The sequence below is a fragment of the Acipenser ruthenus genome, chromosome 2 (assembly GCF_902713425.1).
Source record: "Acipenser ruthenus chromosome 2, fAciRut3.2 maternal haplotype, whole genome shotgun sequence".
Classification (NCBI taxonomy): Eukaryota; Metazoa; Chordata; class Actinopteri; order Acipenseriformes; family Acipenseridae; genus Acipenser; species Acipenser ruthenus.
In genome coordinates, this window is record NC_081190.1 from 38,954,106 (window position 1) to 38,975,352 (window position 21,247).

Here is a 21,247-nt window from a genome sequence, read left to right on the forward strand (position 1 = left end):
TGCTAGCAAATATTCCTTTAATCATTGTACAAATGTTGGGGTTTAAAAACATTAAGCACGTTTCTCCACCAAGCAGAGCTGTATTAGCAAGTACTCCCTTACAGTAGATAACTGGAACATTCTGATACAATGTGAAGAAACGAAAGAAAAGCATTGAAACAGTAAAGAAATCTGTAAAGCTTGAAATGTTTAAAATAGTAATAAAGGCCTTGTTTACAGGTTTCTCATCGCATTACTTTGGTAACTTTGTCTATACTAGGAAGCATGGTCAGCAACCAGGTAATAAACCCATAAATTACTTTTTACAATTAATTTCCCACTACATACTGTTATTCATGGACAGTTATGTTATTTTAATTTTCATTTAAATTATTACTTATTTTTATTTTTAATAAACAAAGACATTTTTACCTGAAAAATAATAATCTTTATGAGAAACATAGCAGTTTTAGGAACCCATAGTGACAACACAGTAAGCACAGCAATAACCAGTCAAGCATATTCTGGAAAAATAAAATCCCACAAAACTAAAGCCCTTTCTTCAATGTTAATTGCTTCCTTCCTTGTTTGTCATTTGCTGCTAGTCACCACTATAGTGTATAATCACTGGAAAGTATTTATTTTAATCTAATGAATTATGATGTATAGCAGTATCAGCCATAACATGCTGGCAGTAAATCTTTATTAATCCTGCACTGCAAACAACATTTGGGTTACCATGTTTTCTAGTGATGATTAAGCCTTATCGGTAATGGTTGCGTCTGGATTTAATTTAGCAATGCTGCATTTCCATTTGAACTGACAAAGTGCCTTGTAGTGTACATGCCATAGAGAGCAACAGGAGAATGCTTCTTTACTTTTTGTCTTGTTAGGCATTCACCAGTTCTATTTCATGTACTAATGCAAGCTACCTCAAAAGACACATATCCAGTGAATCTTTGTTCATTATTTGAACATATCTATATAAACCTCACTGTGAAGAGTAACAGGGGGTTGCAGCTTTCTTGGGGGAACAGCATCTGTATGGTAGCTGTGACTTAATGTGATCGTGTGCTACTGCAGCCCCAGGGACCCTCTTGTAAATGAGTTGTAGATTTCAAAGGGCTTTCATGTCCTGGTTAAGCAATGATGAATTGAACTGAATCCATAAGGAGACATTTGTTTTTTAATTCATCTGAAGTAAGACCCATCCAACACATAAAGCTCTTGGGAGCTGTTATTTTTTTTTTCTTTGGTGAATAATAAAAATGACCTCCCTACTAACTACAACAACAACAATAATACTTATTTCTTATTTTGTGAAGATTGAAACACTGGATATAGATTACCTGAGAATCACTTAATACATTGAAACATGAATGTGAATGTTTCAATGTATTCACCATTTTGTTTCAACCTCTTCACCATTCCACTCTGCTTTGTGCAGTATGCTTTCAAATTTCTGTAATTAAACCCCCAAAAAGCTTTTACATTGTGATTATATACATACAGTAGATGCCGTTTATTAACAACCTCTCGGTTACCAGCAAAACGTCATTAACTGAAAGTTGTCAATAAGCGAAAAGTCCCCGTTTTCAAGTGTATTTATATGGAACGATATATAGGTAGTTGTACAGATATGGCACTGAAATACATGTGTTTTAAATGATAGTGTTAAAAAAATTAACATGAGAAACATGAAATACCAAAACATAGAACTGTTTACTTCACACGTGTAGGCTTAAATAGTACAACACAACGATGTACTACAATTGTCCTTACAATGAGTAAAGCAAACATACAGATGTGTTGTACTTACACAAGAACACAATTTTAAAATAAGAAATTGTCCAATGTTGTCTGCTTTTTACAATGTACCACCTCCCGCTGTAAATCCATCTCAATTTTGCGTGCAGCTTCGTAACCAGTTTCAAAGCCACGATTCTGCCACAGTCCACCAGAAATATGCAGTTGTGAAGTCAGTGCGTTACACAAGCTGCGTGAAGTATGCGCATAAATCATGCAAGAGCACTCAGTAGCACTGGCAACTAGTATTAAAGTTGTCAATAAGCGGCGTGCAGTTGCTAATATCAGAATTCCATTAACATTAAAGTCTATGGGACGGGAATGGTTCCTGGGAAAATGCTGTTAATAACTTAAAGTTGTCTTTATCAGGGTTGCTAATAACCCGCATCTACTGTGAGTGTGTGTGTATATATATATATATATATATATATATATATATATATATATATATATATATATATATATATAGTAATATTTCACTAAAGCAGAGTTACACCTCCACAAACAATAAAAAAAGAAAACAAAGTTTACCATACCTAAGCTACAGTTGAAAATATATCAATCTATTATTGAGAGTCATTTATTAGTTAAAAATATATATTTCTGCACTTCAGGACAACAGTTTTTCTATGTAGATTAATGCTAATAAGGTTTAACCTACTGGCCAGCTCTGCAAGTCAAGGGCGTGTTCGGAGTTATACGGCTCAGCAGGGTAGCAAAACGGATAAATAAGTGTCAACCAGAACATAAACATCTGGTTTCACAGACCCTGATTAGCATTCAACTTGGATTGCATGACCCAAGATACCTAAGACAGCATTAGCTAGTCCTGAAAATTAATTGCTGACGTCCACAAAATGGAACTGCATAGTAGAGGTGCTATTCACATGAAATATATAGTATACAAACCAAGTAACACCTTCCCTGTTGTACTGAAGTTCCATATCCAAATGATAATCTCAAACCAACCCTATAAAAACCTCTTAAATAATGTTTAGTGTAAAGTGGATAGTGTCATTCCTCCCCTTTTGCTCTATTTTCTTTACTCCACTGGCTTCTAGCCTAGACTCTTCACAGTCCTCAGAGTGGGTGACATGACAACATTGCCCCATGTTATGCAAGAGCCCTGAGCGTGTGATCCTTGTGATACTGATGTGTTTGGAGGCACAGCAGTTTCTATTCAAGTACAACAGTGAGAAGAGCATCGTCCTCATTCATTTGTATGGTGGCTAGTGCCCCGTCATTGAACTCGAAGGACGTCCCTCCGTCCACAACCATACAGGCATCCCAGCAGCGAGAGCGGACACAGACCCTGAAAGCAAACAAAAACATTTCTTCTTAGAACCACAAAGAAAATACCAAGGGTTATTACATGTATATAACATTTACAGGATTTCATAGAACCTCACAATAGGTAGCTTTCATGGGGAAACGGTACAGCTTGTCTCCTGTAACTCACTCTTTCAATGTTTTAGTTTTCTACACAACAAGCATAATCTCAATCTAAAATACTTCAGTAGTGTTATTTTGTTGTATTTCACCCTGAAGTCAGAAATAGAAATGATTGAACCTATATCTATATAGGCAAGTGATTGCATTTAAAAGATATTGACAATGTCGACCCAATGTTGTTGAAGCTGACACCCTGGGATCCTTCAAGAAGCTGCTTGATGAGATTCTGGGATCAATAAGCTACTAACAACTAAATGAGCAAGATGGGCCGAATGGCCTCCTCTGGTTTGTAAACTCTCTTATGTTCTTATTTACCCACACTGTATTACTCTTTAGAGATATCTGTTCATGACAAAACATGAAAAGCAATCAACACATTTGAAAAGCAATCAACACATTTACAGCTTAAGGACCATTTTTTAAAGGACTGTATTTAAAGCCTAAATTAAATCAATTTAGCTGTTCGATTGTTTAAGAGGGGTTTAGCCTAAGAGAATGTTTAAAAACACTTCAAAAACCACTCAAAGTTTTGTGAATAGGGCCCACTGTGTGGGTGTTAGACAGTTTATTTTTGTTGTATCACACAGATCTAAAGGCACTTATTAGAGGCAACACAATCTGGAAAAGGGGTATGTGTTCAAAGAGAAAATTCAGCAAGACTGTGATAGATCTTACTTTGTAGTGAAGCCACGCTGCCGACTGCTTGAGAAGACTCGATTAACAATTGGTTCCCTCACGCTGAAAAACATCTTGGGCTCTTCAGGATTAAACACCAGGGACTCATTGTACTCCTCTGTAACTAAAGGTATGAGATGAATTCATACAACAGTACACAAGATCACCATTAAAGCCACTTGTGCTGTGCAGACAGCAATATGCCAGCTACTATACTGGGTGTTTTCTTGGATTCTCTTCAGTTTCCAATTTTTCAGTAAATATTCGGGAGAAACAGAAGCTAGAACCAGTTGGAATGACTCCAAATATCATAAGATTTAAAATTAGTGGCATTTGGAGTCATGTACTATTTTATATGTTAACAATCACTAGTTATTTGTGAAATCACGACCATGTAATTGCTTGAACGCAACACCCAGGTGCTTTATCACTCTACCTTTTTCGATTAGCTCCTTGTCCAAAGTAAGATTCAACCCGGCTAGCTTGTTGCCTGAAGGTGGAAAAAAAACAAAGAGATATGTGTGTACCAGTCACAACGCCCTTTTTAAACATGCACTTTTGGAGATTACTTCCTGGTCTTACCAATTTTAAGAACATCTTCCACTGCTTGGAATGCCAGTTTGTTAATGTTGCAGGACCTGTACAAGGAAATTACAACATACACCAAAGGATGTGAAAACACATTACATTCACAAGTTACCTAAGAAAATGTAAGGGTGTTCTATGTACAGATGGACATACAAATGACTATATTCACAGTATGTTGAAAAACGAATGTTCTGTGCATGAAATTCAGGTAACTGTTCTGTACATTTGCTAATTAGCAATGTGCAAAATTTGTACTCTCCTTTAAATTGAATTTACTACTTCTGATCCAAATAGGATTTTTTAAAATTACAAATGAAAAGTTGTTTATTAAAATAATAAAATGCTGGAAATGTTGATGTCAGTATTGTCATGACTGCTTATAAACTGGCAGATCTTCGCTTTATCAGTGCTGATGATGCTGCAGGACTATTGATCATATGGGGCATAGTGGGTATTGTAATAAAATTAATTTGAGTCACAACTGTTGAGGAGCTACAAGAAGAACACAAGCTTTGACAAGACCAGACTCAGTAAGTTCTTGACTGTATGTGCTAATTCTCAGGAGGGGAGAGAACAGTGTTATTGTGGTGTACCAGGCTTTGGATCCTGTTCCAGTGCACACATTGACCCCAGAGCTCTTCTGCTTTTCCCAGGGTCCATCATCCACTGAGATCTCGTAATACGAGGCCCTATGAAGCGAGAATGTGAAACGGGGTTTGTAGGATTTATAGTTCGCCCTGCACAAGACAGAACACATTTCCACATCAGGCAGGCAGGCTGGAGGGGAGGGGTCATCAGTCTGCTAGTCAGGGGTCAAGGGGGGTAAAAGAAAGACGACATAGGACATAGACACACTATTTTAACAAGAAGAATCATGTACTAACACTGATTGTAGGTCACACATTACTAGGGGCGAGGAAAGCGTATTACTGCTTAATTAGCTTCCCCTCTAAAATATTTTAAATATTTTTAATTGTGTCTGTTTTAAACTTAATACACAGATCCAAATGGTATAATTGTGTGTTCTTTGAACGTTTTCACTTAACACATCTGGCTGAATTTTGAAATTGCATTTTTTTTTTAAAGGGAAAGCCACATCAATTATCTACACACCCTTACTTGTAGTGAAATGCTCCATTTACTTGAGAAAGGAAACTATAAATAGTTCACATTTAATACCTAACTTTTTTTTTTTTAAATTGAAGTACCCTTTTGAGAGTGTTGCTAGTAATTCTATTAGGTAAAGCTGGAATTAACTCTTTCAGCTCTTCAGATCTATATACAGGTCTGTGAAAGATAACTCAAAGACAACTCAAAACAGCAAACCAATAAACTAGTCCAATACACTTCTATGTATATCTATGCATTAGTTTTTCAGTATAAGACACTATTTAATTATTTATCCTACAGCAATCTTAGTGAAAGAGGAAGTTATTGCTACATTATTTATTTGTTTTATTTATTTATTTATTTTTAAACAGGCTCATTTTCAGTATCAATTACAGTCCCAAATTATAATGTAAAGACTCCTGGGAATAAAACCAATTTATATATCTTACATTTGCAGTATCTGAGAGTAAAATAATGTTTAAATATTTGATTAGCATTTTATATAGATTCAACCATGTACCTGTGGAATAAAGAAACATAGATTGTGCTTTTGTACAGATTGTACCTGGAAGACAGCGACTCCCCAATAAAGACCTCATTCAAGGCTCTAACAGGGAGAAGGTGTGGTCCAGAAGTCTCCCCTGACTCTGCAATGGAAAAGACATTTAAGTGCACAGGCATTGCAATGTTGAACACCGACGTTTCCAACGTACACAGGACAAAGAAAGAAATACTGTGGGCCAGTGTGGCAGCTTGTTTTTGTCTTTAGTGAACTGATGCACCCAGTTCCACATTTATAAAGTAAATACATGCTTTTTCAAGAGGAAGACAGACATGGACTTTCAGAGTTCACTGCCATACAATGGGGGTGGGGTTAAAACTTTAATTGGACTGGTTTATAAAAACATTTAATTTTATATATTATATTTATATAGATGTTTATCCACTTTATGTTTCAGCTTCATATTTGTGAAAAGGGACAGTTACCTTAGCCGATCCTCACCTGAACGTAATGTGTGTGGTATTTATATGAGCTTTAGTATCCATGCCTAAGAACTGCCAAGACAGGTATCATAAGATAATCTTGTGCTAAAGGAGACAGTGTTCACTCTACATATTAACTTCACATTAAAAAGCCTGCAGCTCCTTAGAAATAAGTATTATTCTGGTTATAAGCTAGTTACTAGCATACACAGCCACAGTGTAGTGTGTGTGTGTGTGTGTGTGTGTGTGTGTGTCTCTCTCGACTCCCTCCTCCTAACCTACTGTGACTGGAGTTCATGCTGATCCTGTGTGCCTTGCTGTGCTGCTCAAGGCTCATTTGCTGCTCATGCAGATCTACGGGGGTCAAGTTTATTCCAGTTCCTTCCAGGTAAATCCGGCTCCTGTGACGCCACTGCCACCTAGAGGTGTAAACCAAATCAACAACTCAACACAAGGCCAAGCAGAAGAAAAAGCGAGAGCCTTCAAAGATTTGCCTTATAGCCATAAATGTTAGTTTCTTCTCAGTTTTACCTTATCCAAAAACTGAATTTAAAGCATTATTACAATGCATTCTTTAAAAAGCAACAGAACAACCCTCCACAAAAAGCTATGTGTATGACCGAACAGGGAATGGGTTTTTATACCATTCCTTCCAAAAAAACATGTGGATGCCATTGATCATGATTGTCTCTAGTCTAAAAACATACTGACATTAATGATATGGTAACCGTTCAAGGTTATAATTAATAGTATTCAAGCCTCCATTAACTTGCAGGCTATAGTACTGCACAATGTTTTATTCTGTTCAGTACATGATACTCTCCAGTAGCTACATGTTTATTTTGGCTTAACATCCACAGTTTCAGACACCAACCTGAATTCTCCTCGCTGAAGTTTCTGAAGAGCTTCTGGAAAGGAGCTTGTGTAGCGCACGGGCAAGCACAGATGTCCCTCAGATCTACAGTAAAATAATTTGAAGGAATATTGTGAACCCTGATGATAGTCAGAAAACATATATATATATATATATATATATATATATATATATATATATATATATATATATATATATATATATATAAAAAACTATCACATGGGGCAACACTGACATTAATGATTTTGATTCTGGTATAGTAAGGAAACTTGTTAAATTTGCAGATGACACAAAAATAGGAGGAGTGGCAAACACTGTTGCAGCAGCAAAGGTCATTCAAAATGATCTAGACAGCATTCAGAACTGGGCAGACACATGGCAAATGACATTTAATAGAGAAAAGTGTAAGGTACTGCACGCAGGCAATAAAAATGTGCATTATAAATATCATATGGGAGATACTGACACTATAAAAAAGGCCAACAAGATGCTCGGACATATTGTGAAAAGTGTTGAATTTAAATCAAGGGAAGTAATGTTAAAACTTTACAATGCATTAGTAAGACCTCATCTAGAATATTGTGTTCAGTTCTGGTCACCTCGTTACAAAAAGGATATTGCTGCTCTAGAAAGAGTGCAAAGAACAGCAACCTGAATTATCCCGGGTTTAAAAGGCATGTCGTATGCAGACAGGCTAAAATAATTGAATCTGTTCAGTCTTGAACAAAGAAGACTATGCGGTGATCTGATTCAAGCATTCAAGATTCTAAAAGGTATTGACGTTGACCCAGGGGACTTTTTCGACCTGAAAAAATAAACAAGGACCAGGGGTCACAAATGGAGATTAGATAAAGGGGCATTCAGAACAGAAAAAAGGAGGCACTTTTTTTTACACAGAGAATTGTGAGGGTCTGGAACCAACTCCCCAGTAATGATGTTGAAGCCGACACCCTGGGATGCTTCAAGAAGCTGCTTGGTGAGATTCTGGGATCAATAAGCTACTAACAACCAAACGAGCAAGATAGGCCGAATGGCCTCCTCTCGTTTGTAAACTTTCTTATGTTCTTATGACATCTGGTGGTCAGAAAGGGGCAAGTCCTTAAGAGCCGAGTGTCCCTTATAACAGTGGTTCCCAAGGTCCTGGGGACCCACTGTGTCTGCTGGTTTTCATTCCAACTGAGCTCTCAATTACTTAACCAGACCCTTAATTGAACTGATCATTTGCTTAATTATACCTTTTTAATTATTTTCAGCTCTGTGTTCAATAGCAGAGCACTCTCTTGTGACGCCCTGTAACATATGTTAGCAGTTATTGAACGGTGTGTTGCATGTTTATTAAAGCAAGTTTTGCAATTTTTTTTTTTTATATATATATATATTTATTTTTTAATGTAATTACCACTGCATATTTGTAATAAAGTTACTGACCCTTGTTTTGGTTTAACATCTTGAGGCGCGAGTTAATTTATCAAGTTAAAAATAATCCATGTTTCCTTTTCTAATTCAATCGTCACTTTAAAAAAAACATCAAAATCAGTTTTAAAAAGCTAAAATGACAACAAAAATATTACTTCACACACGTGTTGGTCATACAAATCAATATTTGAAAAAATCAATTTGCAGCCACCGCATTGATAATGCAGGTCAGCCATTTTGAACCTCCAGCGAGGCAGCTTTGAGCTTGACTCACTACTGTAATGTAGCGCTCTCCGCGTGCGGGTCGTTCAATAGAAAGCGCCACGTAACGCTCTGGAACGCACTGCCTATTGAACGCACCCCAACTCGTAAACAGTTGCAGATTTCAAGTTAGCTACAACATTTTATAAGTAACTTGAACTCTGCAACTGTTTAAGAGTTGAAAACAATTAAAAAGGTCTAATTAAGCAAATTATCATTTCAATTAAGGGTCTAGTTAAGTAATTGAGAGCTCAGTTGGAATGAAAAAGGTCCCCAGGACTGGGATGGAAAACCACTGCTTTATAAGAGATATGATTTTTGAGCTTCACAAAAAAATGCACAGGTTAACATCTCTTGAATAAGCAACACTTTACACATGACGAATTGCTTAAAATATGATGTCCTTGTGTTACTGGTAGCGGTGTCTGACATTTGAACACTGAAACACACTGGCACTCAGTAGGCATGTTCTGTAGCTCAGAATACTCACTTACAATCATATGTCTTATTTGCAATCTGCTTTTACAATTCCCATTTAAATGTCAATTAATCTGTTATCTCCTAGTACCTCTGGTTGGCATACTATCATGATTTCCTCTTTATCTCTTCTTTTCCTGTTTGTTTTAAAAACAGGCCAATCTGATAACATTGGAACTAAATCCATCCATTTTCCTGCCATTACTAACCAATTATGTGAAAGCAATTGTGTAATATGTTTGAAGAAACAACAAGCAGTAAACTTGTAATGAATAATCTTTTGTAGCCTAAAGCATTCCTGTTTTTCACAATAGTCTTTACCTTTCTGGGTCGGTGTTCACTCCCACAACTGGTTTAAAGCGGTCCATAACTTTGCTGGCCACCAGCAGCATGGTGCCGTCACCTGTAAGGCAAGACCAGTTTTGACTCATTTCAACAAGCACACATAACCAATCCTGACCAGTTTTGTCAGGTATGTTTTTTCCCCCCAGCCATGCAATAAGACAGGAGTGGCCTAACTTGGCCGTTCCAGTCCTGTTCTAAATTGTTTAATGGAACCAATTAAACCTCCATCCAGACCCTGAAGTAGTTCATTATCTCATTTAACCTGTTAAACCTAGCATGGAATGGCCCTCCAGGACCGTGACTGGACACCCCTGCATTTAGGGGTTGAGACAGCAAACTATACACCTTTGGTTCAACTTTTAATAACTATTATTTCAGATTATAAAAGACACTGTATGTATATATGTTTGTTTGCTTTTTTACAGTCTTTGATTGATTTCAACCTAATCAGTTGTGACTTTTGTGTTTATAACAGTCCTTAGAGGTCTGCCTACCTGCTCTTGTTATCTCTGGTACAATACAATCTAAACTGGAGTCGAATCTTAATAGCAGGAAGGTAATATGATTTATTACCACACACACTCTTGTTCTTTAGCCAGGATGAGTAGGGTGGTGAAATCGAGCAGCTTCATATAGCTTAATATGTGACAGTAGAGTTTTCCTGTACTTTCCTGTATGGCAGGAGTAATGCATGGCTAAATATAACTTATGCTTTCTAGTTTTGTTTGCCATTTTTGTATAATTACAGATGCTTGTTTACTATCGCTTGGTGGACACTACAGTCCCACTGAATAAGCAACACCACCCTGAGTGATAACATTGCTAATAGCTCAGTGATGGTGCATGGTATTACAGCCCCCTGCAACTACAATATTGTATTATATGTGTCAGCAGATAAATAAAACCCTGGCTCTTCTGTCGGCTTTTGCAATTGCAATCCTCTGTCTCACTCTATCAGCGGATACCCAAGCCCCTTTACATATACGTTTTAATGCAGTCAGTTTTAATATCAATAACCAAACGGTTACATGGTTTATGAAAAATTGGCCTTAAATTGGACCATCAACCAAAGTGGATTTAGCAATGCTATAATAAACGCCTCCTGTAAATCCTGGAAATAAATGTCAATTAGGATAACGGTTATCCTTTTGCCCCATTACTGCTCTGTTTTAATAGCCACGGTCATATTTTTCACTTTTATTTCTCAACCCTCACCATGTGATTTGTCTCTGATTCAGGTCACAATCACTAAAGGGATCCTCTGCTTTCAGTGTGCTGCTTAAACTGGGTAGAAGAGCTGGACTCTTCTTATGTGCCGTGACCCAGTTCTAAATCTAATGTGTGCTTCAAACACACACAGAAACCAGAGGCTTCCTTGTGAAACGGTCCCTTTATCTAAATGTTTTAAAAACACAGACACTCCACAAAGATCACAGAAGGGGTAACAAAAAAAAAAAAAAAAACTAATTATATAGCAGGTACAGTAACAGATATTGTAATTTGCACAATGAAAATACAACGTATTTTTTTTGTTTGTCAATGTAGTGAGCCCTGGCAAGCGGTTGTGAACAGGCTGGCTTGTGTGGTGACGTCAGGCCAGGAAGGAGTAGCACACACAGAGACAGCACTGGGGTATGAAGGCGCTGCAGCACGTTTTATTAATAAATACAAAGTTTAAACAAAACAGAACAAAACACTTATACAAACAAAAAGGCACGTTGGCCAAAAGAGACGGACAGACAGACACAGAACACACAAGTATCGCGCTGGTATAAACCAAGAATAGCAACTGTAATGATTTATTTTAGTTTATATTTCACTCACATCTTGTTCCTCCTCTGAACACACTCGCCGATCAGCCAAATCTGCAGGTTTATACACATGTGACCGTCTCCAAATTAATTATAAATCAATCTGAGGGGCTCCCGAGTGGCGCATCCAGTAAAGGCGCTCCGTGCGGAGTGCAGATTGCGCCCTATAGCCTGGAGATCGCAGGTTCGAATCCAGGCTATGTCACAGCCGACCGTGACCGGGAGTTCCTACGGGGCGGCACACAATTGGCTGAGCGCTGCCCGGGTAGGGAGGGCTTAGGTCGGCAGGGGAATCCACGGCTCATCGCGCATCAGACTATAGGTCTGGTGGCATTGCTGTGGATCTGCAGTGCGAAAAATGACGGCTTGGCAGGAGCACGTTTTGGAGGACGCGTGTTCCGGCCGCCGTTTCCCCGAGTCGGCAGGGGGGTTGCGAGCGGTGAGCCGAGAATACAGAGGATTGGGCATACTAAATTGGGGAGAAAATCGGGGTAAAAAATTGGCGACGACTAAATTAAAAAAAAATATATAAATCAATCTGAAGACGGTCACGTTCTGCACAGGTTTAAATTCTGTTTTTGCCAAACCACAAGAACATCAAAAATGATCCCCACTAAGAACAGTAGTATGGATGTGTAGTTACACATATTATTTAAATAATTCCCTTTAAGATATTTGATGTTGTTAGGTTTCAATTCAATGGAATAAAATGTGTAGATTACTCAACACAAAGCAAAGCGCTCCCTCGGTTGCCCTTGTTTACATGATTGAACACCAGTCAATAACTCACAATGTGAATTAATACAAAACCTGTTGTTATCAACCAAACAAAAACCCTTCATATTTTATCTGTGATTAATTGTGTTACCTTTCTTTTCTTGGTGTTGTTCCACTAAATCAGTGGGGGGAGATTTTTCTTTGCACTTGAGGAATTGATTTGAACAATACAGTATAAAGTGTCTTTCCTTAATAGTGAAAGAGACATGGTCATGTCAGTTATTGTTTGCTAGACCCAGCATACTACAGCCTACAAATGGAGGCCATTTTCATTGCTGCAGCAATGTCAGTACCAGTGACTGCCACCATGACCTACACTCACATCATGTTAAATACGTTTTCAATGTCCAAGCAAAAATAAAATCAATAAAATCAATAAAAGCAGTTCTGAAGAACCTTCAATAGCAAAGCCATTAAGGTGATGGGCCATCATGGCCATTACTTACCACCGGCAGATACAATGGCATCAGCCCACTGGACAATCTCTTCATTGTATTCCCCTCTTTTCACCAGTCGGACCTCAATCCCCTCCTTTCTGGGTAGGAGACACAAGTGAGCAGATGAAGGATGAAGTGTGATAGATATTCAGTCGAAGAGAAAGATCAACTTTTGAAGGAAGATAGAAGGGCTCACTAAATTTCCAAACATCAACTAATTGTGTTACTGGAATACTGGATTTTTTTTAAGCTGTGGGTAGTTCAAATATAAAGTCTGAACAGTAACTTCTGTGGTTGTCCATAAATTAATGTGTTGATCCCATTTGTACCATTACTTCTAAATCACCTTGTATATGCACAAGGCATTGGGTTCTGTTTAACTATCAAGACACTGGGTTGTGTTTTAATAAACAAGACACTGGGTCCCGTGTTCATAAATGCTCATGTGTGTCTATATGGTCTGTCCGCTCTTACCGTAGACTGTCAACAATGTGCTCCACATTCTTAGTGTGGATACTGTGGCGCTCCAACAGGCCACTGTAGCTTGAGCCTTTCATTGCGAGCTAGAAAACATTTAATAAACAAAAAAAAACTTTAAAAGCATTATGTTTTTAAATTGTGCTATAGACAAAAAAATGCAACTCTTCAGTTACAGAACCCCTAAAAGTCCACTTTCCCATTGGTGCTATTCAATTAAAAGTAAACTGTCTCTATCTAGACTGAAATCTTTTGGAATGAGAAATTATGAGGGGGCTGCTGAATTTTTGAAAGGAAACCAATAGAAATACAACCCTGTGGGCTAATTGTGTATTCACTTTGCACAATTTGTTTGTTGATACTAGTTTTGCAACAAGCTTGTTGCTTCATCTGTACTAGTGCATGGTTTATCCAGGACAGCTTTTGTATCCTGTTTGTCTTTACATACCATAATGTTTACTTTAGCCTCTTATTATAAAATTAGGTTACTTGGTGCTGTGGGGATTAAACAAAATACACAGTAGTCAACAGTGCAAATCTCTTTGAATCCTTGCTATTAACAGAATGCTCCACTGAGATCGAAGATGCTAATTCTGGGACAGGAGCAACATTGCAACCATGCTTCAGGACAGATCAGAGCGACTCATAAACCCAAGTACTGAACTTTATTTCAAGTTATCCAGGATGTTAGGAAACAATGCAGCAAGGTCCAATACATCTCACAGGTACTGTTAGAACATAGATAGATGTGATATTGACTCTTTAAACTGCCTGCACAGATATTACCCTTTAAAGTAGTGATTTGTGTATCTCTTTTTAGTATGAATAACATTATCACTTGGTTATCCTATGACAAATCATCCAATAGGAAACACTCTACAACCCATGATTTAAACAAACTCTACATATAGGCTAGTTGGTTTAGAGAAAAAAAAAAAAAACAAGATAACATTTTAATTTTCAGCCAAAATATATACTAGCATTTAATGTGGCATTTTAATGTACATTTTGCCTACCACTATGTTTCTGAATCCTTTTTTGTTGGCTACAGAACTAGGGTGGTCTGGGTGACGTCTTCAGCTTTTCAGAATACTTATTTCAGTAAATGAATCATACACACCAGCTATATCGAGTTCCCTGGAAATGGACTGCCAGATGTTCTCCTTCATTGCCATGTCAATCAGAGGAGAGTCAACTATCACATTGCACGCCTATCGCCACTGGTGTGAAAGGTAGCGTCGCAACAAAAGTACCATTTCATCACAGGACAAATCGCATCCTGTCCACTGTGTGGAGTCCTTTACACTGTAAACCATGCTTAAGACCGATTACTAGGTATTACCATTTAAACCTGCCTTTTCAGCATACAGTATGCATTTTCATGGAGTCGCTACATTGTCAATACACTGTTGTACAGCTGACAGTATCCGCCAAGTAGTCTTTTTCATTGTTAGTCTTCTGCTCAAAACGTTTGTCATTGGATTTTAGTTTCCTTTATTAGTTCTAAATCCAGCATTGTTGAGTGTTCAATAGTGGTGGATGATTGGCGAATAGAGGACAATTGCCCAGATCAAAGCTAATAAAAATCGCCAGGCTGGAGGAGGTACACTTTGCACAAGTCTAGTTGTAATTTTTAATAAAGCAAAGCCCTGGGTCACTAGTTACAGAGGTTCAATACTGCAGGGAAGTCTCTGTGACACCATGCCCTCTCAACTAGTGCAGTTTCTGGTACTGCCCTAATAACTAGCTCGTTGCAATAGTGCACACAAGCCATACAAAACTGTTTTGTAGAAGTATAAACAATTTAACTGTTCTAATTTGTGACTGTTCAACTATTGACTGGAGCTTATTGTAAACATAGAGGTACCAACTGCTGCATTTAAGTAAAAGAAGCTGTGCATTCCACTGAAGTACAAATCTATGGAGTTACTCCCTTATTTAAATCAACACAAATCTTCTTGGTTTCCCAATAATAACTGCTGATAATGATTACGTTGAGGTTTGGATTGGGGTAACACAATGGAGGATGTTTAAATCAGTGTTGTAAATATAATGTATATGGGCCATTGGTTTTTTTCACTTACAAAGCCGATTTCCTCTACACACACATCAGTGGTGTTATAAGCACTGTCAGGTTTATTCCCTGTCGACATTACCATATCACTTACTGACCACAAACTAGTCACTTTATTACCTATGTGGACTAGATGTATTAGTGTTGAGTGTGCAAATTGATTTAGCAATAGTGCTATATTACTATACAGCGCCCATATACATATTTAGAGCATACTCCACATAACCAGGCGTAAGCATATGTCCAGTGTTTGAGACGGAGCTACTTACCAGTTGCTTCAGATCCTGTTCAGAAAGCCCAGAATACCTGTATCTCTGCTGTTCAAACTCACATCTGGTGGTTTTTGTTACCACAGCAACTTTCGCAGGTTTAAATCCAGCATTACCTTCAGAACTTTTTGTAAAAACATTGCGAACTCCAAGCACCAGAGGTACAGAAAGAAAGACATTGTCCTTCCACTTTAAAACAGAGACATCTGGTCTTGCAACGCACACATAATTGAATAATTTACGGTAGGTCATGCTTACACACTGCTCTTCTGAACTAATTCATCTGATTTTGTTTTTGTTTATTTATTTATTTTATTAATATTATTATTAATATTCCTAAAGGGTTTACCGGTAGTCGAATCTTCTCGCTCAGGCGTAATTTAGAGCCTCACTCACGTCAGCCCGTACACATGAAGCAAGACATATCCACAATCAAATAATCAGAATAAAATGAACATAATCAAATAGGGAGTGGCTGGCAACACTGTCCTATTCAAATGCTGTTTATCTAAAAGTAGTAGTTATACTCATACAATAGAAAATGTAACATTCCATCCTTTTTTTTTTTTCTTTTCACTAGCAGTATAACAAACCCACCAGTAATTTAACTAGACAAGGTCAGTCCCACTCCCCAGCTCTCGCTCTGACAGTACAGTCAGACAGGTGGTATCTAGGAAATTTGTTCTCAGCATATATGGGTGTTTGTTTTTTTACCAGAATTCACTTCCTGTGACCAAGATGTGTAATATTTGTTTTTATTTTGCCTATGACTAGAGTGCAAGAGCTCTCTTTTTATCTCGTAAGTTAAACAAGTTCCCAGGCTAGCACAAACGCCGCCATCTTTCCAGCACGTTCAGTACGTCTCATGTCAGAGGGCAAGGGGCGGGAACTGCAACTTCGAGTTAACGCTTAACACAGGAAACTGTAGGAACGAAGGTTCAGTGTTGCCAGATCAGGTTTTCCCACCTGATCTAGAGGTTTCACGTTTCTGCTCAGGGCAATCTGGAGGTAAGAAATGGGCACGGTTTTTTAAAGGTACATTTTTAATTTTAGAGGATTTTCTGTCTGAAAACATTTTGTTCCCTAAGATGTATTCATAATATACAAGTCCTTCCTTTCTAAGGTGGCAGATGTGCTGTGACCAGTTGTGTAGTCGAAGGTATAAGAACATAAGAAAGTTTACAAACGAGAGGAGGCTATTCGGCCCATCTTGCTCGTTTGGTTGTTAGTAGCTTATTGATCCCAGAATCTCATCAAGCAGCTTCTTGAAGGATCTCAGGGTGTCAGCTTCAACAACATTACTGGGGAGTTGGTTCCAGACCCTCACAATTCTCTGTGTAAAAAAGTGCCTCCTATTTTCTTTTCTGAATGCCCCTTTATCTAATCTCCATTTGTGACCCCTGGTCCTTGTTTTTTTCAGGTCGAAAAAGTCTCCTGGGTCGACATTGTCTATACCTTTTAGGATTTTGAAGGTTTGAATCAGATCACCGCATAGTCTTCTTTGTTCAAGACTGAATAGATTAAATTATTTTAGCCTGTCTGCATACCACATGCTTTTTAAATCCGGGATAATTCTGGTCACTCTTCTTTGCACTCTTTCTAGAGCAGCAATATCCTTTTTGTAACGAGGTGACCAGAACTGAACACAATATTCTAGATGAGGTTTTACTAATGCATAGTAAAGTTTTAACATTACTTCCCTTGATTTAAATTTAACACTTTTCACAATATATCCGTGCATCTTCTTCCCCACATTGTCTAGATGAAGACATTTCTGAGTCAACATAAACTCCTAGGTCTTTTTAATAGATTCCTTCTTCAATTTCATTATCTCCCATATGATATTTATAATGCACATTTTTATTGCCTGCGTGCTAACCTTACACTATTAAATGTAAATGTTATCTGCCATGTGTCTGCCCAGTTCTGAATGCTGTCTAGATCATTTTGAATGACCTTTGCTGCTGCAACAGTGTTGTGTCGTCTGCAAATTTAACAAGTTTGATTACTATACCAGAATCTAACTCATTAATGTAGATTAGGAATAGCAGAGGACCTACTGATCCCTGTGGTACACCACTGGTTACCTCGCTTCATTTTGAGGTTTCACCTCTAATCAGTATTTTCTGTTTTCTACATGTTAACCACTCCCTAATCCATGTGCATGCATTTCCTTGAATCCCTACTGCGTTCAGTTTGAGAATTAATCTTTTATGCAGGACTTTGTCAAAAGCTTTCTGGAAATCTAAATAAACCATGTCATATGCTTTGCAATTAACACCGAATATGCAGGTAAACAGCGTTTACCCACTTTTCTTTCCCTCCTCCTCCCCCTCCTCTGATCTCTCTATCTCTGTTCCTCTGGAATCTACCACACTCTCTCCCTCTTCCTCAGCTAAAAACCTTGGAGTCACCCTGGACCCCTGCCTCTCTTATTCCCAGCACATCTCCACTCTGGCACGCACTTGCAGATTCTTCCTGAGCAACATCCGAAGAATCCGACCCTTCCTCACCAACTATGCTACCCAGCTCCTGGTCCAGGCCCTGGTACTCTCCCGCCTAGACTACTGCAACTCCCTCCTGGCTGGCCTCCCTGCGTCCGCCACCCGTCCGCTCCAGCTCATCCAGAACTCTGCTGCTCGCCTGGTGTTCTCTCTACCTCGCTTCGCCCACGCTACTCCACTACTCCGCTCGCTCCACTGGCTCCCGATCACCGCTCGCATCCAGTTCAAGACTCTTGTACTAGCCTACAGATGCCTTGATCAGACTGCACCCAGCTACCTCCAGACCCTCATCTCTCCCTACACCCCCACTCGACCTCTCCGCTCCGCCTGCACTAGAAGACTGGCTCTACCTCCGCTACGCTCCCCTGCCTCCCGAGCCCGCTCCTTCTCCACCCTTGCTCCGCAGTGGTGGAACGACCTTCCTACAGATGTCAGGACTGCCCAGTCCCTGACCACATTCCGGCGCCTCCTTAAGACTCACCTCTTCAAACAGCACCTGTAGAACTCCTCTGTTGTATCCTGGGACACTATCACCCTTCATTTAAATATGCTTTATTTTGCTCTTATCTGCCCCCTATTTTACTGCATTTAATCCTGTACCTCAGAATATTGTAATCTCCCAAGTGTTTAATCTGTAGTATTTTGTACTTAATCATATCCTGATGTAACTTTCACTATTATCTGCTGTATTATTGAATTGTGGTTTGTCACACTTGAGAATTATTGTATTTCTTGTTCTTATTGTATGACTTATATTGTAACACTTGAATGTATTTGTATTTGCTTGCGATTGTAAGTCGCCCTGGATAAGGGCGTCTGCTAAGAAATAAATAATAATAATAATAATAATAATATAGCATTTACCACTCCTCATATAAGGGATACAGAGTTTACTCACTTTTACTCTCCTGTGATATGCAAGTCCTGGGTTAAAGACAAGATATTTTAACAGTGAGCATCTGTGTTGCGTTGCTGGGCACGAGACTGACAGCTGAGAGCTCTCGGTTAGAACTGTGGCATGAGCAGGGGGGGCGTGGCCACTGGACTGTGTGTTCTGTGTGTGTGGTTGAGTATGATTGGTTGTTTATGTTCTGTTAATGTTATGTCATTAGGCATACCGGTCCTGCAGGGCGGTGCTACTAGCCTTCATCCTAGCCCGCGAAAGGACGCTCACAGAACTGTTCAGTGAAGCACACCATCGGGTCTGTGACTGTTCATGTGAACAGCACCTGAAAGGGTAAAGGACTGTATGGGTGGATCTGGTTGGCTGAAGGCCAATAACAATGTATGTGTTCATGTTTATCTGTTCAATCTATCTGTTCAACTCTACCAAACAGGGCAGGTTACCCACTTTTTTTATTTACCACTACACCACTGACTGTGACATCATGCCTGTTGGCAGCTGTAACCTGTGATTTTTATAGAATTTCTCCAGACGTTCGATTTACTGTGACTGCCCAGTATAAGATCACTTCATGTGCGCACGTATTAGGGCCGCTAGGCACACATATATTATACATAGAATTTATACATAGAGTGTTTAAGTTTTGTGCCAGTCAGTGAATATGTATTCTGGAAAATGAATAATGTTGCCATGGTGTGCCAATATAATATTACTGGAGGTTTAAGAATTATACAAGTACAGTGCATTCTAAAGCACATGAATCACATGTCCTATGAAAATGCACATGCAGTAGATTCTTCTGAAATGCATATCCCATGTGACTAACAGTTTTATGCATTTAACCAGAATAAGGAACATACATTTTCAAAAGAAATGTACTTCACAGTTGTATGCAATTATATGGTATACAATTAAGTGTATTACACTGTATATGTTACTGATAATTGCAAATGCTGATTAACTGCATACAACTGTTAGGCACCTGAGCTATGCAATTAACAAGAATCTACTGTAATAGGACTTAACATGATGTGCTTCTGGAATTATTTTAAAGTTGGATTTCAGTGTCTCTTAATAAATTCAGTATGTATTGAACATTTCACCAGCCTAATTCTTTGTGTTTACAAGTAGAAAAACAGGAACCTGAGCCCTTGAGCGGTATTAGGGGCAGCTCTAAAGGTTTTCTTGCATTCATCTAGAGGTTGTTTTGAGGAGGATCTGGCAACACTGCTAAGGTTGGATTATTGAATAAAAACAGAGACACAAAAGCTAATGTAGCTCATGTATTTATGTGTAAACAGGCTCTCCATCAAATTACTATTTCTATCATGCAATTGGCTTCACTGATAAGCTGAATCTCTGTCTAGTCTCAAGACAGCAGATCTGACTGACTGGAGCCACGATAAGACCGTGCTTAGCAGCAGTGCTTCACAAATTTACTGATGGTTTACAAGGAACATCAAGAGGATCTCATATATACTGTTTTGTAAAGAGCTCTTCACTGCAGATTTTGAGGGATTTTTTTACTTGTACATGTTTATGTTTGTGCCTGGTACACTTTTAAAAGTGACCATGCACACAAACCCACAGAAACCGTAATGGAATTCACATGTGCATGGCTTTATGACCGTGCCTGTGTTGTTACTGTGATATGCTGAAATAAAGTTGCTGAAAGTAATTGGACTGCATCCAGTTGTTTGATTTATTTAACTCACCATTCAAACCGGAGACTAGCTGCTATTGTGGTTACTGTATTGCTGCTGACAGCAAACACTATTATCGATTTTTTATTTAATTTTTTTCACTTTATTTGCTATACTAAATAGATAGACAGGACAGTGAGGAAGCAGAATAGTCTACATTGACAGACAACATTCACACGGTGTGTACAAGAACAGAGATTTTCTTTCATCAAGCAGAAAACAGGGTCAGATACATGAATACTGGATTCATGTATTTTCAGGCAGATTGATTTGGAACAGCAATTAAACAGTTTCAAAGATAACAGTTGAGGTCCTTTATCAGAT

The 21,247-nt window shown here is 38.5% G+C and overlaps 2 protein-coding genes across 6 annotated transcripts; one reads left to right on the forward strand and one right to left on the reverse strand.

Moving 5' to 3' along the window:
• Nucleotides 1-19,300, reverse strand: LOC117408781 (NAD kinase 2, mitochondrial). Of its 5 annotated transcripts, none has more exons than XM_058995715.1 (12): nt 19,215-19,300; nt 13,467-13,555; nt 13,002-13,090; nt 9,944-10,025; nt 7,469-7,552; nt 6,877-7,013; nt 6,131-6,257; nt 5,094-5,237; nt 4,495-4,550; nt 4,349-4,402; nt 3,913-4,036; nt 1-3,097 (listed from the first exon to the last, which is right to left on the reverse strand). In XM_058995715.1, the coding sequence occupies exons 2-12, from the start codon at nt 13,547-13,549 to the stop codon at nt 2,962-2,964; spliced, it is 1,116 nt and encodes a 371-aa protein (XP_058851698.1). In that variant the 5' UTR covers nt 13,550-13,555; nt 19,215-19,300; the 3' UTR covers nt 1-2,961. The 5 variants fall into 5 exon arrangements, with proteins under 5 accessions (XP_058851698.1, XP_033869971.1, XP_058851689.1 ...); XM_034014080.3 differs by lacking the exon at nt 19,215-19,300 and adding an exon at nt 15,813-16,680 and having other exon boundaries at nt 5,094-5,189; XM_058995706.1 differs by lacking the exon at nt 19,215-19,300 and adding an exon at nt 15,813-16,680.
• LOC131696930 (uncharacterized) lies at nt 16,223-20,892 on the forward strand. Its single transcript, XM_058985428.1, has 3 exons — nt 16,223-16,227; nt 16,633-16,820; nt 18,208-20,892. Exons 1-3 carry the CDS (start codon nt 16,223-16,225, stop codon nt 18,816-18,818), a joined length of 804 nt encoding a protein of 267 aa, XP_058841411.1. The 3' UTR covers nt 18,819-20,892.
• Nucleotides 20,893-21,247: the final 355 nt, after the last annotated feature.

Coding starts and splice junctions, on each gene's coding strand:
- LOC117408781 (XM_058995706.1), bottom strand. CDS start 16,064: ATGACCTACCGTAAATTATTCAATTATGTGTGCGTTGCAAGACCAGAT. Junction 13,556..15,812: donor AACAGGATCTGAAGCAACTG/GTAAGTAGCTCC, acceptor AATGTTTTCTAG/CTCGCAATGAAAGGCTCAAG. Junction 4,551..5,093: donor GGAACAGGATCCAAAGCCTG/GTACACCACAAT, acceptor TTCCTTGTACAG/GTCCTGCAACATTAACAAAC.
- LOC131696930 (XM_058985428.1), top strand. Junction 16,821..18,207: donor CTGCTCAGGGCAATCTGGAG/GTAAGAAATGGG, acceptor CCTCTTCCTCAG/CTAAAAACCTTGGAGTCACC.